Here is a 16,087-nt window from a genome sequence, read left to right as displayed (position 1 = left end):
CAAGGTGTGGTGGGATGGGCTCCAGAAAGCCAGTTCATTCACCCAGGATAGGCCGTCATGGTCCCACTGCCTGCTAGGGCCACACCAAACAGATCAAGCTACATAACTGTCACCCACATTCAGAGGGCTTAGTTTGGGAGGGACCCTATCTTAACAAAGCAAACAAAATAACCCTTTACTTTCATCTTTGCTCTTCTTTTTCTCTTAATTAGGAAAACGAGTAGTGCTAATGAAGAAATTCCCTCTGGATGGAGAGAAAGCAGGCAGAGAAGCAGCACTGTTTATTGTCCCATCAGTTGTCAAAGGTAATCTGAATTTAGATTTTTAGGTATTTTGAATGTTAATTGAAAATTTACTGACGTGATTAGGAATGTATGTTTATAGTTACTACTGTTATATTGTTATACGTATTTTTAAGTTAACGAAGAAAAATTATCATATATATTAATTTCAAAGTAATGTATAGGTTTCTTGGCTAATTCATAATGTTTTCATTTCCATTTTTAAGATGGAGATGTGAAGAGAGAAGGAGTAATTGAAATTAAAAGTGTTCAGGTTAAGGAGCTAGAGATGGTTCAGCAGTTAAAAACAGACTGTGCTTCCAGAGGACCCATGTTCAGTTTCCATCATTCAAACAAGTGGGTCACAACCATCTGTAACTCCAGTTCCAGGAGATGCAGCACTGTCTTCTGGCCTCTGAAGGCACAAGGCATGCTTGTGGTGGACAGACATACTTGCAGGCAAAACTCATGCACTTAAAATTAAAAAGTGTTCTGGCTGGGCGGCCGTGGTGCTCACCTTTAATCCCAGCACTCGGGAGGTAGAGGCAGGCAGATCTCTGTGAGTTCTAGGCCAGTCTGGTCTACTAAGTTCCAGTACAGCCAGGGCTACACAGAGAAACGCTGTTTGGGAAAAACAAAACAAAAGTATTCTGGTTATAAAGCAGTTTTTCAAAGGATATGCCATTAATAGGCTAAAAATAGATACAACATAATGAGGCCAAGAAAATGTTGTTCTAAAATACTCTGCCCAGTAATATGGTTGATAACGTTTACAGAACATAGATCTAATATAAAAATTTTAATTGAGCTTTAGATATCCTGGAATAATAGAAAGGAATTTTGAGTTTCAGTGCAGATCCTGTAGCTATTTCATTTTGAGACTTTGGGCGCATCTTTAAGATTTAAAATTAACTATATGTGCATAGAGACAATATCATTCCATGCTTTCACTTGATTTGTAGTATAGAGAGAATTCACTGAGGAACTTTGCAAACCATAGAGTGTTAGTGATACTTCTGGTAAAAATTTAATGACCTAACAGAGACTTCCATCAGCCTGCTGCTGCAGTATTGTGTTGACCAGCTCTCGTAAGCAAGACACATTCTTCTAAGTGTTCTAAAGTTTTTAAAATATGTAGTATTTTAAATGATGTTGGAAATCATAATAGATTTTACAACATTATTGAGAAAGAGATTATAAAGATTGTAAGTGCTGGGACCAGAAGTCTGGCTTAGTGACTAAAAGTGCTTGCTATGCAATCCTGATGACCTGAGTTTGATCTCTGGATCACATAAAACAGCCCAAAGCCTCTGGATTCACAGCATTCTAGTTGTGAGTTTGGGTGATGGAGATAAAATGAATGAACCAAAACCTCATAGGCCAGCTCTCCTGGAGAGCTGCACATAGCAGAAAACAAGACACATTGTATCAACAAGGTGGAAGACAAGAACCAACTCCCAAAAGTTGTTCCCTGATCTACACACAAACACACTAAAATTTAAGATATAAAAATGCTGTATTCATCAAAGGGGACAAGTCACAGAGTTGGTTGTCACTTGAATCCAGGCCTTCTAATTTCAAATACAGAACAATTTCTGTTATATTCCACAAATTTTGAGAACATGCTCTACATTAAGAACACGTATTTATAAACTTTATGTAATGAACAATTTCTTTTTCTTTTTCAGATAATACTAAATATTCATATACTCCCGGATGCCCAATTTTTTACTGCTTACAAGATATTATGAGGGTTTGTAGTGAGTCTAGTACTCACTTTGCAACACTTACAGCAAGGATGTTAATAGCCTTGGATAAGTAAGAAACACATTAAGAATATTTTTAATCAATCATAATTGAAATTAGTCTGTGGTTCTCTTGTGGGAAAATATTACTGAAAAATAACCTGTCTCAAAAATGGTCAGTTTTTCAGCTTTAAGGATGAAAAAAATCCCCCAATTAAGTTTGCCTTGACTACTTAGAGAATATTAATTTTATCTTTCCAAAATAATAAACACTTCTCAGTTTTCAGGATCAAGATTTTTTTTTTTTGATAAAGTAGGCATAGTAGTTACTCTTGTCAGTGAACAGTTATAGTCTGTCTTCTGGGTAATATCACATCTCAGGAGGCCCAGTATAGAAGTATTTTATATTTTCTAAAGTTGTTTTATGATTATAATGGCATAGACATTTTAGAATAATTGCTGTGTCTATTGACAAAGCTTTTATTAAATACTTAATACTAAACATATTTTAAAGCTGGACATAATATTAGAATATGTTACATGTCAGGGTTCTAGAGCAGTCTGCCTTTGTCACGACCTTCACTTTTGACTTTTTCCTCTCTGCCAGGTGGCTAGATGAACGTCATGCGCAGTCTCACTTTATTCCAGCTTTATTCCGACCTTCTCCCCTTGAGCGGATAAAGACAAATGTTATAAACCCTGCATATGCTGCTGAATCAGGTCAGACAGAAAACTCACTGCATATGGGCTATAGTGCACTAGAAATAAAAAATAAAATGCTAGCCCTAGAGAAAGCAGACACCTGCATTTACAACCCTTTGTTTGGATCAGAGCTTCAGTACACAAACCGGGTAAGAGATTCAGTTGACTCTTACTTCAAAAGACATTTCGAATATAACAAAAACACATTGGTTGTCATGGAAAACATTAAAATAGTACCAACGCTATATATATATATATAAATCAAGTATATGAGACTTTTAAGGAGTTTTATTTTAACTTTTTTTTCCTTTTCTAGGTAGATAAAGTGGTAATAAATCCATACTTCGGTCTAGGAGCTCCAGACTACTCAAAAATCCAAATTCCCAAACAGGAAAAATGGCAGCGAAGCATGAGCAGTGTCATGGAAGACAAGTACTGTTTTGGTTTTACTCTATCTGGCTCTCATAACTTGTTGTTGAAATGTATGTAGGTAGTAAGTGAGCAGTGTGGTCACGGGCCAACAGCCACACAGTGATAGGTCCTCTTCATAGATGTATCACTTCTGTTTTGACGTAATGTGAGTTTCCACAACGTTTATGCTGTCTTAATTTCTTTTTTATGATTAGAGAACGGCAATGGGTTGATGACTTTCCTTTGCATCGAAATGCCTGTGAAGGAGATTCAGAATTACTAAGCCATCTTCTCAGTAAGGGATTTTCAGTCAACCAATTGGATAATGACCACTGGGCACCCATTCATTATGCATGCTGGTAAATAGATTATTCTTTTTAGTAAAATTGAATTTATGACTATATTATTGTTTCTTACTAGAAAACTGTTCTCACTCCAAATAACATCTATGCACATCTATGCCATGTTTGTCTTTTGAGCATTCTATTCTGATGTTTTGATAACTCTGTGTATGCTGCTGTTCATAATTGCCAAATCTGCCACGAATAAGGCACTGGCCGTCTTCTTAGCCATAGTAAGCCATACAGTAAAATGGCCAGTAGTTAGTAAATGTTAGTGCAAATAGTGATATTGCCTCTTCATGATACTTTTATATTGTATTACATTGGTTTATTCTTACTGTAAAATTGACATTCGTTAAGTACATGGGATTTGACCTTATATCATGATAGAAAATTATCTATTAGGTGTATGGTGTGAAAGACACATTGAATAAAAACTAAAAAAAAAAAAAAGAAGAAGAAGAAAATTATCCGTTTAGATCTTTTAGAATCTAAGGTATCAATAAGCCTAACAAATCCTTCTTCAGAGATTCTTAGAATCATCACCTTCTGTTTTACCAGATTGGAACGTATTTGGAGTTTTTCTTTGTGTTTGGTCCCAGTAGAGCTCTTGGCACTGTTAATGCTCACATAATAATGATGCTTAGCTGAACTGAGTTTTTACTTCACAGCAGTAATGAGCTGTTAGAGATTATTGTCTCAAAAAGACATAGTCATTCCATTTTTTATGAGATTGCTTTTAATGTCCTATTTTTAACTTTTTTTAAAAGAATACTGCGTTATTTACTTCCTACTAAATGTCCAGAGTATTTTAGTTGTGTCACACTGACCTTGCAAGGAACTTCAGAACTGTCTACTTTTCAGTTTGCTTATCTATAAGTAAATTTCAGTAATTAGGGTTGAGAAATAGACCTGCCTAGAGTATACAAAGCCTCAGGTCCAATCATCAGCACTACAGAAGTAACAAGTAGTAAGTAATTAGACCATTCTAGAGTTTTTCCAATTCAAACTTTCATTTATCTTATTCTAATATTTGTATTGAGCTGTTTAATGGTTATTTTTAATATACATGCTTTTTCTATTTCTCTGAAAATTTTTCTGTTTACCTGTAAGTATCCTCTTGTTAGGTAATGTAGTTCAGTGGCAGAGCATTTGATCGGTGTACATGAGGTTCGGGGTTTAATCTACAGTAGCAGGGGGGAAAACCGTCAAGCTTTTATATTTATATTTAGAAAGCTACCCTAAATAATCTTTAACTGGTCTAGTATATGTTTCTCACATAACTAATAAATACTGGTAGTAGAAACAATATTAGAGCTAAAAAGAAGGTGTAGATTGTACTTCAATCCTCAAAATTTGCTGCAGAATTGGGAATGACAATATTAGTGAACTTTAATTTAGGAATCTCAGATTTATATATTTGAATGTGCTTTCCATTATGTAGCAGAGGTTATTTCTTCTCTAGTAAAAGAAAAGTAAAACTTTGAACTGCCTACCACATAAAAACAAAAGTATGGTATAACATTTAATGTGTTTCGGGATATGCCAGGTTTTAGTAGCAGTACTTAGTTCCTAAGTATGATCCTTACTAAGTTACTTAACATCCTAATAACCTGCTTATGTATTTACAAGATGGAGTTTAAAATGATAAAATAGAAAATACAAATAAAGTAATTGAGAGCACATAATAAGTGTTGAATAAATGTTGGCTTTGATTAATAAATACGATTGAAGTAGAAGGATAGATAGTTCAGTGGTACGGCGTATGCCAAATATGTCAAGAAGGAAGGAAAAGGGTGGGGGAGGAGAGAAAGAAGAGAAAGAATTGTTAAGATGTACAAATTGTGTGATGTCTAAATCTAAAATTAGTTAATTTTTATTATTCTTAGTTATAATGTCTTATTAGTAGAATACAGAAGGAAAAATTTTTCTTGTGATAAAATTTTCTGTCAACTGAAAATGATAATCATTATTGGATTAATGTGAATCTGAAGAAAGAATGGTTATAGTCCATCATGGGTGCTACACACTTGTAACCCTAGCAACTGGAAAGCAGAGACAGGAGTATTGCTACAAGTTCGAGCCAGGCTTGGTTATATATATACCAGCCAGGGCTCTATAGTGAGATCCTATCTCAAAAGAAAAAGAATTAAAAACTAGAAAAAAAGCTTACTTTATCTTGGAAATATATTCTTTTATTTAAATTCTTGATTCATTTTATATACCACCCAAATTTCCCTCTCCTACCCCTCTTCCCACTCCCTCCCAACCCACCTACCATCCATTCCTTCTCTTATTTCCATTCAGAAGGGGTAAGTCCTCCCTTGGGGAGTCAACAAAGCCTAGCACATTAAGTTGAGTCAGGACTAAGCCCTTCCCCCCTGCATTCCATCATCAAGGCTGAGCAAGGTATCCCACCTTAGGAAATGGGCTCCAAAAAGCCATCTCATACGCCAGGGGTAGATCTTGGTTCCATTGCCAGGGCACCCTCAAACCACCACAGCTGTCTGTCTAGAGGTCGTGAGTTCAGCTGCCTTTAGATTTCCCTATCTTGCTCCCCCGCTACCCACTCAAAGAATCCCTCTTCCCTCTCTTCAATTGGATTATTGGAGCTTGGCCTGGTGCTTGGTTGTGGATCACTGCAACTACTTCCTTCATTTACTGGATGAAGGCTCTATGATGAAAGAGTATTCACCAATCTGATTACGGGGAGAAGACCAGTTCAGGCACCCTGGGGTCATCGTTGTGGATTCCTGGGAATTTCCCTAGCACTAGGTTTCTCCCTAAACCCATAATGGCTCCCTCTATGAAGATAACTCTTTCATTGCTCTCCCATTCCTTCCCTCCCTCAACTTCACCATCCCATTGTTTCATGTTCTCATCCCTCATCCTACCATCTACCGTCCCCCACCCCCAGATTACTCAGGAGATCTCATCTAATTCCCTTTCCCAGGGAGATACATGCGTCCCTCTTAGGGTCCACCTTGTTACCTAACTTCTCTGAAACTGTGGTTTATAGGCTGGTTAGCCTTTATATCTAGCTTTATATCTAGTATTCACTTATGAGTGAGTACATACCATGTTTGTCTTTCTGGGTCTGGGTTATTTCACTCAGAATGATTTTTTTTTCTAGTTCCATCCATTTGCCTGTAAATTTCATGATGTCATTACTTTTTGTAACTGTACCACATTTTCTTTATCCATTCTTCAGTTGAAGGGCATCTAAGCTGTTTACAGTTCTGGATATTATAGTTGAGCAAGTATCCTTGTGGTATAATTGAACATCCTTTGGGTATATGCCCAAGAGTGGTATCGCTGGGTCTTGAGATAGATTGATTCCCAATTTTCTGAGAAGTTGCAATATTGATTTTCAAAGTGGCTGTACAAGTTTGCACTCCCACCAGCGGTAGAATATTCTCCTTACTCCACATCCTCTTTAATATAAGCTGTCCTCAGTGTCTTTGATCTTATCCATTCTGACATGTGTATTCAGAGTCATTTTGATTTGCATTTCCCTGATGACTGAGGATGTTGATCAGTTCCTTAAATATCTTCTGGCCTTTTGAGATTCTTCTGATGAGAATTCTCTGTTTAGATCTGTATCCCATTTTTAATTGAATTATTTGGTTTTTTGATTTCTAGTTTCTTAAGTTCTGAGATCAGCCCTCTGCCAGATGTGGGGTTGGTGAAGATCTTTTCCCATTCTGTAGGTTGTTATTTTATCTTATTTACTGTGTCCTTTGCCTTACAGAAGCTTCTCAGTTTTGGGAGTTTTCATTTATTAATTGTTGCTCTCAATGTTTGTGCTACTGGGGTTATATTTAGGAAGTGGTCTCTTGTGCCAGTGTGTTCAAGGCTGCTTCCCACTTCTATCAGGTTCAGTGTAACTGGATTCATGTTGAGGTCTTTGATTCACTTGGACTTGAGTTTTGTACATGTTGACATCCAGTTATGTTTTAAAACGTGCCATGAAATTTCTAAAAAACTCCATCCTATTCCTTTGTTTTCAGCAAATTGAAGTTGAAAAGGTTTTCCTTATCATCATTATTATTGAATATTATATTGTTATTGTTGGCCCTTTCCTATTGAATTCAGAAAACTAGATTCTCATTCTCATAGTCATGAAATTGTTGATAATTACATAACTGATTCAAACGTCATTTTTCTAATCTGATACAGTTACCACTACCTAACTCATACTTTGTTGTGAAAACTGTATTAAATAGCTAAATAAGAAAAGTTTAAATGTCATACAAAACTCACATTTATGTAGTTATTCTTGTTGTTGTTGGAGCTGGTCTATCTCACACCTTCTTTCCTGTCTTTTCCTGAAAGGGTATTTTTCTGAATGGAGTTTGATGTTGTAGGATGAGTTATTTGTTAAGGATTATACATTCTTTCAGACTTAACAATAATTGTGCTCAATTGAATGGTTTTATATATTCTCAGATAAATGCTCCAGGCTTTTCCTTTTTCCTCAGTACTGTTAATGCATTTTTAGTTGCTACTAAACAGTTTAATCCCTTCTCTTAGGGGCATAAAGCACACTAAAGAATACACTAACACCATCCTAAGGGATTTCCAAGTTGATAGAGAAGAGAAGCACATAAAGGAAGATGAAACTGTGCAAAATGAGATAACTTTTTAAGAGAAACAGAAATAAAATGCTAAAATGTATTAGGAAGCTACAATGTATCTTAATTCAGAATAATAATAGAGTGTTAAACTCTGAACAAAATGGGGAGAAAGGAAAAAACATATTAAAAGTAGTAAAAACCACAGTGTGAGGGGATATGACTAAGACAAGATAGAACACAAATGCCAGTTCAGAGTATGGTGAAAGCCTGGGGTTTGTGGAGGGGAAGAAAACAAACGCTGAAGGCAAATTACACCATATTTGATATGCCATTTTCCCCAAATGCTCTACAGTGAAAACCAGATTCCCCTTTCCCTTCTTCCCTACTACGTTCTTCTTTCCAAACAGCAAGTCCTTTTCTGCCTTTGCTTCAAATCAGCCTTCAGCATGTCTCCCATTTCATTTCTGATTTTGTTAATTTGGATATTCTGTCTCTTTTGTTTAGTTTGAATAAAGGTTAGTCTCTTTTATTGATTTTTCTCAAAGAACCAACTCTTTTCATTGATTTTTTTTATTGTTTTCTTTGTTTCTTTCTGATGATTTTGGCTCTCAATTTGATTATTTCCTGTCTTCTAGTCTTCCTGGGTCAGTTTGCTTATTTTGGTTTTAGAGTTTTCAGGTGTTCTGTTAACTCACAATTGTGGGCTTTTTCCAGTTTATTTATGTAGGCTTTTAGTGCAATGAGCTTTCCTCTTAAACTGCTTTTATTGTGTAACTAACTTCCTTGGGTTGGAGTTTTCCTTCCAGTACTTTGTTTAGGACTGGGTTTGTGACTAGGTATTGGTTAAATCTGGTTATGTCATGAAATATCTTGTTTTGTTTAGCTACGGCGATTGAAAGTTTTGCTAGGTATAGTAATCTGGGCTGGCATCTGTGGTCTCTTAATGTCTACATAACTCTTGACCAGGACCTTCTGGCTTTCATTGTTTCCATTGACAAGTCAGGTGTAATTCTGATAGGTCTGCCTTTATCTGTTACTTGACCTTTTTGCTTTGCAGCTCTTAATATTCTTTCTTCTGTATGTTTAGTGTTTTGATTATTATTTGTCAAGGAGACTTTTTTTTTCTTGGTCTAGTCTATTTGGTGTTCTGTAAGCTTCTTGTATCTTGATATGCATATCTTTCTTTAGGTTGGGAAAGTTTTCTTCTATCATTTTTGTGGAATATATTTTCTGTGCTTTTGAGTTGAACTTCTTCTATCTCTATTATACTAAGGTTTGATCTTTTCATGGTGTCCCATATATCCTGTATATTTTGGGTTAAGCTTGTGTTAAACACTTGAGATTTTTGTCTTCCATCTCTTGTATTCTGCTGCTTATGTTGCACTTGTGCTTCCTGATCATTTTACTATATTTTCTGTTCCCAGAGTTCCCTCGGTTTGTGTTTTCTTTGTTATCTCTATTTTGTGTTTGTAGCCTTTAATTATTTCTTTCAACTGTTTGGTTGCTTTTTCTTGGTTTTCTTTAAGGGATTTGTTTATTTCTTCTGATTTTTTTGTTTGTCTTTTCCTCCAGTTTTTTTGAGAAAATTTTTTATTTTTTCTTTAAGGGCCTCAAACATGCTCCTAAAGTTATCTTTTAGGTCATTTACTTCTGCTACATCTGTACTGTGGTGTTCATCCTGCTTTTTTGTAGCTACTAGTTTATATTGGTTTCATGTTCATCTTTGTGGTGTTGGGTGTGTTTTTACCTTGTCTACTCATCTTTTTCTCTGATTGATGTAGTTGGGTTCTAGTCTCTGGTGGTTGCTCTTTCAGGTTCCAGTGGATCCAAGGCTCAGATGGTTGTTCCTGGTGGTGGAGTCAGGGCCATGGTTTCAGTCACTTGACATTCCTGGAAGTTGCTTGACTCTCCCAGTAATCACTCTACAATCCTGGAGGTTGTTTGGGCCTGTGCCCAAGAAGGTCACTTGCTTGGGCCTGCTCCTGCTGAGGTTGCTGGCTTGGGCCTACTCTGGTGGAGGTTGCTGGCTTGGGCCTACTCCGATGGAGGTTGCTGGCTTGGGTCTCCTCTTGTGGAGGTCACTGGCTCAGTCCTGCTCTGGTTGAGGTCCTTGGCTCAGGTCTACTCCTGTGGATGCTCCTAGCTTGGGCCTGCTCCTGCAGAGGTCGCTGGCTCTGGCCTGCTCCCACAGAAGTAGCTGGCCTTGGCTTGGTCCTGTCGGGGTCGCTTGCTTGGTCCTGCTTTGTGGAGGTCGCTGGCTCAGGCCTGGTCCCAGGGAGGTTTCTGGCTCAGGCCTGGTCCCTTGGAGATTGCTCCCTTGTACCTACTCTGGCTAAGGGCACTGGCTCAGGCCTGCTCTGGCCTGGCCCTATGGAGGTTACTGGCTTGGGCCTGCTTCTGCGGGTGTTTCTGTTCAGGCCTGGTCCTGCAGAGGTCCTGTACTTTTTTTTTTTTTTGAGTCTGTCCTGGAACTTTTTCTGTAGACCAGGCTGGCCTCAAACTACAGAGATCTGCCTGCCTCTCCCTCCTGAGTGCTGGGGTTAAAGATGTGCACCACCTGGCTAACTTTTGTACTTTATGGGATAATGATGCCATCTTTTTCCTCTTGTTTTGAGAATATATTTCTCTTACTTGGTCAGAAATTGAAATAATTAAATTGAATCACAGTAATACATAAAAATATTTGCAAGCATTCTAGATACTTTGGTATCTTAATACATTATTCATTTGTTCTCTAGATTTCCCTCACATATCTTGTAAAATTTGAATTTTGAAGCATTTCAGATGGAGTTTTTTATGTATATTTATTATTTTTATAGGTATGGGAAAATTGAGGCCACTCGCATATTACTAGAGAAAGGAAAGTGCAATCCAAACCTTTTAAATGGGCAGCTCAGCTCACCTCTTCACTTCGCTGCTGGAGGGGGACATGCAGAAATAGTGCAGATCCTCCTAACCCACCCAGACATTGACAGAGTAAGTTATTTTCTGTTTTTATATTTTAATGCTCAGCAACTAACAAGTAGTAATACAAAAGCATTTTATTGTATACTAATCAGGTCAACTAAAAACAACAAATTTTACTTTATAGAGTATAATGTATGTGTTAACTGTGATTAACATACGTTTTGAATTATTATGATAAAGAATACTTCACATAAAATGTATTATTTTAACAACATAAATGCAAAGTTTATAACATTCAGTACATTTGTGTTGTTATATATAGTCGTTACATATATCTCTACAAAATATATAAAGTTTATTCTATATCTTATTTCCCCCCGAATGTGTTAAAGAAAACCATTTACCCATTTTCTAGAATTTGCACTAATAATCATTTGATAAAAAGGAAAGTAAAATTGTGGAAACCTTTCTTAAATCTATAACTGAACTTTTACAAAACATAATCCTACTAATGCTTTGAATTTTGTAGCTTTTCTATTTTTTTAGTATATACTAAGTATGGTTAATATTTACTTAATCTTTAACCAGAGTATTTGTATAATGTTTTAATTGAATAACATTCCTTCAGAACAACATGTATTTGTAATATCTTTTCGTCCATTGCTTCCTCCATTCTAGCACATAACAGACCAACAAGGAAGATCCCCATTAAATATTTGTGAAGAAAACAAACAAAATAACTGGGAAGAAGCTGCAAAATTATTGAAAGAAGCCATAAACAAACCTGTAAGAATTGTCTGAATAGCCAAAGGCAAATGTTGTATTTGCTGTTGTTTGTTCCACTCTTTACTCTCTTGGGGGCCCACCATCCAGGTCCCAAATAAATACACATATGGTCTTCTTTCTCATCAATGCCTGGCCTTAGCTTAGCTTGTTTTTAACTAGCTTTTCTTAAAAGTTATGCTGTCTAACTTTTGCCTCTGGGCTTTTACCTTTCTCTATTTCTGTATAATGTTTCTTTTACTCTTACTCCATGACTTGCTGGGTAGCTAGGTTACTGGCCCATGGTGTTTTCCTCTCCTTGTTCTATTGTGCTCCTTCTTTTCCCTCCAGATTTCTCTACCTATTTATACTCTCTGCCTGCCAACCCCTCCTATGCTTTTTCATGCCTTGCTATTGCCCATTCAGGTGTTTTAGACAGGCAAAGAATCACAGCTCCACAGAGTTAAACAAATGCAACATAAAAGAATGCAACACATCTTTGCATCAAATTATGTGTGATTGTATTTAACATGTTTATTGTAAGTAGTTCTGCTCACTGGTGTGTTTTACCCCAGCAACATTTGTGAAACAGCAGCATTATATACCATTCATTAATAGTCTTCAGCAAGTTAAGTGTATAAAATCTCATTTTCTTCTCCACAGAGGTGAAATAGATGACTTCCTAGTTTTGTGTATATGTGTGTGCATGCATGTATACATGTGTGTAGTTGTTTGTGCTCTAGAGACCAGAGAATAATGTTAGGAAGTCTTTCTTTACCACTTCTCCACTTATGGTTTTTTTTTTTTTTTTTTTTTGATTCAAGGTCTCTAACTAAAACTAAAGCCAACCATTTTGTCTAACTTCCAGGACCCTCCTCTCTTCCCTCCTCTATCCCACAAACTCTGGGATTATAGACACAAACAGCCATTCCCAGTTTTTATGTGAGTGCTGGGGATTTAAATGTAGATCTCCTTGCTTTCACAGCAAGTGAGCCATATTCTTAGCCCTTTCCTGCTTTTTTTTTTTTTTATTAAGCTAGCTCAATAGAGTCCTCCTTATGTTTTTCTTCTCTATCATTCAGTTTCTAATGATACAGTCAGATAACATTTTCTGGCCTAACTTTTATATTGTGAATGTGATCAAATGAATCGGATACTTTTAATCCAAAATGTACTGGCCTGTAGGTTACTTGGGAGATAAGCTGCCTCCTTTAACAGTACAAATCTATCGCTAATGCTACTGCTATTTGGGGGTTTTGTGAACTTGAGGAAGGAAATTAATTCAAAATCCAATATTCCATGACTTTCAAAGTCTTCCATCATGAATTTCTCTTAGCATAAGTTATTGTTAATACACATTTCCTCAGTCCAATTTGTGCCCTACTTCTCATGAGGTTCTTAGATTTCATTCCAAGTTTATATTTCCTGTGGCATTACATTGTATATTCAATACTTTATAAACTGTATTTTACAAAAGACAGTAATAAAGATTTTCCTTGATTTGATCATGGAACATTCAGAAGAAAATTTAGACTGTAATGGAAGTAATAGTTTTCTAAATATTGTCAGCCTGTTCTCGTTTGAAGTAAGTTTTTGATAGTTCCCACATTAGACATCTATCTTATGAAGGATATGAAGTTGGGCATAAAGTATCTTATGGCATTGTGATACATAATTATTATTAATGTGTATGTGAGTGTGCCTGCATGTGTTTGTGAGTGTCGATAGGGACCAGAAGACCAAGGTAGGTGCAGGATCCAAACTCCAGTCCTCTGCCAGAATAGCAAGTGCTCTTGACTGCTGAGCCATCTCTTCAGCCTCACGATTTGTAATTTTCAAGTAGCTTAGATGACTTTTCTTTTTTTTTTCCAGTATGAAAAAGTTCGAATTTACAGAATGGATGGGTCCTACCGTTCTGTTGAACTAAAGCATGGCAATAATACCACAGCGCAGCAGATAATGGAAGGAATGCGACTCTCTCAAGAAACTCAGCAGTGTTTCACTATTTGGATCTGTTCAGAAAACCTTAGTAAGGAAACTTGGGATGGAGAAGTATTTTACTGTTTAAACCTCATTGTTCCTTTTTGGAAGTGGGCTAGTTGTAGCACAATTAATAAAAACCAAGAGACAGAAATTGGGGTTCATCCTGAAGGTCAGAAAAACAAAGCATCCAGCTACTGGCTCTTACCTCTTCCTCAGTCTGAAATGGCGATCCTGCCTCAAGGAATCTCAGAATGAGACTGTCTGGGAGCTGTTTCCTCCTGTCTTATATTCCCCTCTAGGGCTGGGATTAAAGGCTTGCACCACTATTGCCCAAATTCTGTGGCAAACTAGTGTGGCTACTGGGATTAAAGGTGTGTGTCACCACTGCCTGGTCTGTAAGACTGACCAGGGTGGCTGTTTTACTCTCTCATCTTCAGGCAAGCTTTATTTATTAAAATAGAAATGAAATATCTCTACAACTAGTAAACTTGAGTATAGCATTATTATTATTATTATTAAACTGCTGAAATGGGCAGGATTCTATGCCCTGTGTTTAGTCAAGCATTTAAAAGTTTACTACTGTGATAACCCAGTTAGTTAGTATGCTATGAACAGTAGAATTCATACAATTTGCCTTTATTTTCAGTGTTTCTCTCAAAGTGATTGAAATATTTCTTTGTTTTCTGTCAAACCTTTTTATTTAAAATCACCTTAATGTCAATGTATATTTATCTTTCCAAATTTACTATAACTACTTAAAGAATTTAATTAAATGGATGGTGGTTATCTATGTTTAGCACTAAATCATACTGATTATTCTTAATTCAGTAAGCTATAATGGAATTAAGAATTTAATATACATTAATATATTTCATTTATGTTAACATATTTCATTTATGCAAAATTATCTGCAATTTTTTCCATTCTTATTTGTCAAGCCAGGACTTCCAAATACTAAGAATCAAATGTTATTCTACTGATTCACATCCCAAACACAAGAAATATTCTTTATTTTTATTTCATTTTTGGAGATAGGATTTCATGTAACTCAGGCTGGTCACACTTGCTATTTAACTGAGGATAACTTTGAACTTGTGGTCTTCTCCTACCTCCCAAGTGCTGGGATTATAGTCTTGTGCCATTATACCTCTCTCCCATTCTTTTTGGAGGGATGCTCAGCCTAGATATAGCTGGGAGGGCCTTGGTCCTGCTTCAGAGGGAAGTGTCAGACTTTGTTCACTCCACTTGGGAAGCCTCACCTTCTCTGAGGAGTTGATGGGGGGCTGGGGCGGGGTGAAGCTGGGAGTGGGAGAAGAGGAGGGAGAAGGCACTGGGAGAGGTATGTAAAATGAGAAAAGATTGTCTTTAAAAAAATAAATTTAATTAGAAATTATGTTCTTAAAAGCAGGCAATAATCCACAATTGGCTAGTAATAATTATTAAACACTGATTTAAATTTAGGTCTATAAACAGTCTACTACTTAGGCACATATAGTTTAATGCAAGGTTTCTATGCATTGATATAATGGATTTGTTTTTACAGTGTCATTTATAAAAGAAAAGCTCTTTTTCAGGCCTTCAGTTCAAGCCTTATCATAAACCCTTGCAACAAGTTCGTGACTGGCCAGAAATACTTACTGAGTTGACTAATTTGGATCCACAAAGAGAAACACCACAGCTTTTTCTAAGAAGAGATGTGGGACTTCCTTTAGAAGTTGAGAAAAAGGTTTGCTTAGAAATCTTTAGTTATTTGAATACACAGATTCTATAGATCCCATTGCAGATAGTAGAGGTAGAAACTGTGCTGTTCCTGGACTAGGAGTGTTTCCTTCTTTTACCTTCTTTTAATCTTTGTATCACATCATAAGTGGGAGTTTCAGTTGGTCTGTATACAAACTTAGTGTTTTTCATTATTTTTGTTTTTGTTTTTTCTTTTATTTCCATTACCTTAACAAATACATTTTTTCCTTGTAAAATAAGGAAATTAGCAACTACAGAGATAGTTTATACAGAAATTAACTTTTTAAGACTGGGAATCAATTTTGTGAATTTCAAAGATGATGTAGGAAATAACAGGATGGAAAAAAACCCTACAAAGCCCTGGGTAAAGAATAGAATTTTTGCAAAATGGATTTAATAATGTTATCCTAAGTAGTAAGAAAGCAACCATTCTTGACATAAGAACAGAATTTAAACTTGATCAGTCTTTTCCAAGCACGTTTGTCTGAATTGAAGTACTGTAGATTTAGAGAAAATGAGATGTCAAGACAATAAATTGGCAAAGAAGAAACTTAAGAGAGAAGTTATAGCAAACTAGGTATATTAGCCTACTAGTATCTATAAAAACTTAAAAATAACTGCTAGGTCACATAATATTG

At 36.2% G+C, this 16,087-nt stretch overlaps 1 protein-coding gene across 4 annotated transcripts in view; it reads left to right on the top strand.

Annotated features, from left to right (window-relative positions):
- The window catches only part of Krit1 (KRIT1 ankyrin repeat containing), a 38,073-nt gene that overhangs the window by 6,906 nt on the left and 15,080 nt on the right, over nucleotides 1-16,087 (top strand). For all 4 annotated transcript variants that reach the window (XM_075953440.1, XM_075953437.1, XM_075953438.1 and 1 more), the window contains exons 4-12: nucleotides 213-305; nucleotides 1,970-2,099; nucleotides 2,634-2,877; nucleotides 3,045-3,160; nucleotides 3,355-3,498; nucleotides 10,877-11,033; nucleotides 11,643-11,750; nucleotides 13,599-13,755; nucleotides 15,284-15,435. In XM_075953440.1, the coding sequence (XP_075809555.1) occupies nucleotides 213-305; nucleotides 1,970-2,099; nucleotides 2,634-2,877; nucleotides 3,045-3,160; nucleotides 3,355-3,498; nucleotides 10,877-11,033; nucleotides 11,643-11,750; nucleotides 13,599-13,755; nucleotides 15,284-15,435 (1,301 nt within the window). The remainder of the gene's footprint in view (nucleotides 1-212; nucleotides 306-1,969; nucleotides 2,100-2,633; nucleotides 2,878-3,044; nucleotides 3,161-3,354; nucleotides 3,499-10,876; nucleotides 11,034-11,642; nucleotides 11,751-13,598; nucleotides 13,756-15,283; nucleotides 15,436-16,087) is intronic.

Source organism: Microtus pennsylvanicus, chromosome 19, assembly GCF_037038515.1.
Source record: "Microtus pennsylvanicus isolate mMicPen1 chromosome 19, mMicPen1.hap1, whole genome shotgun sequence".
NCBI classification, from domain to species: Eukaryota; Metazoa; Chordata; class Mammalia; order Rodentia; family Cricetidae; genus Microtus; species Microtus pennsylvanicus.
This window is presented reverse-complemented; position numbering and strand designations above follow the sequence as displayed.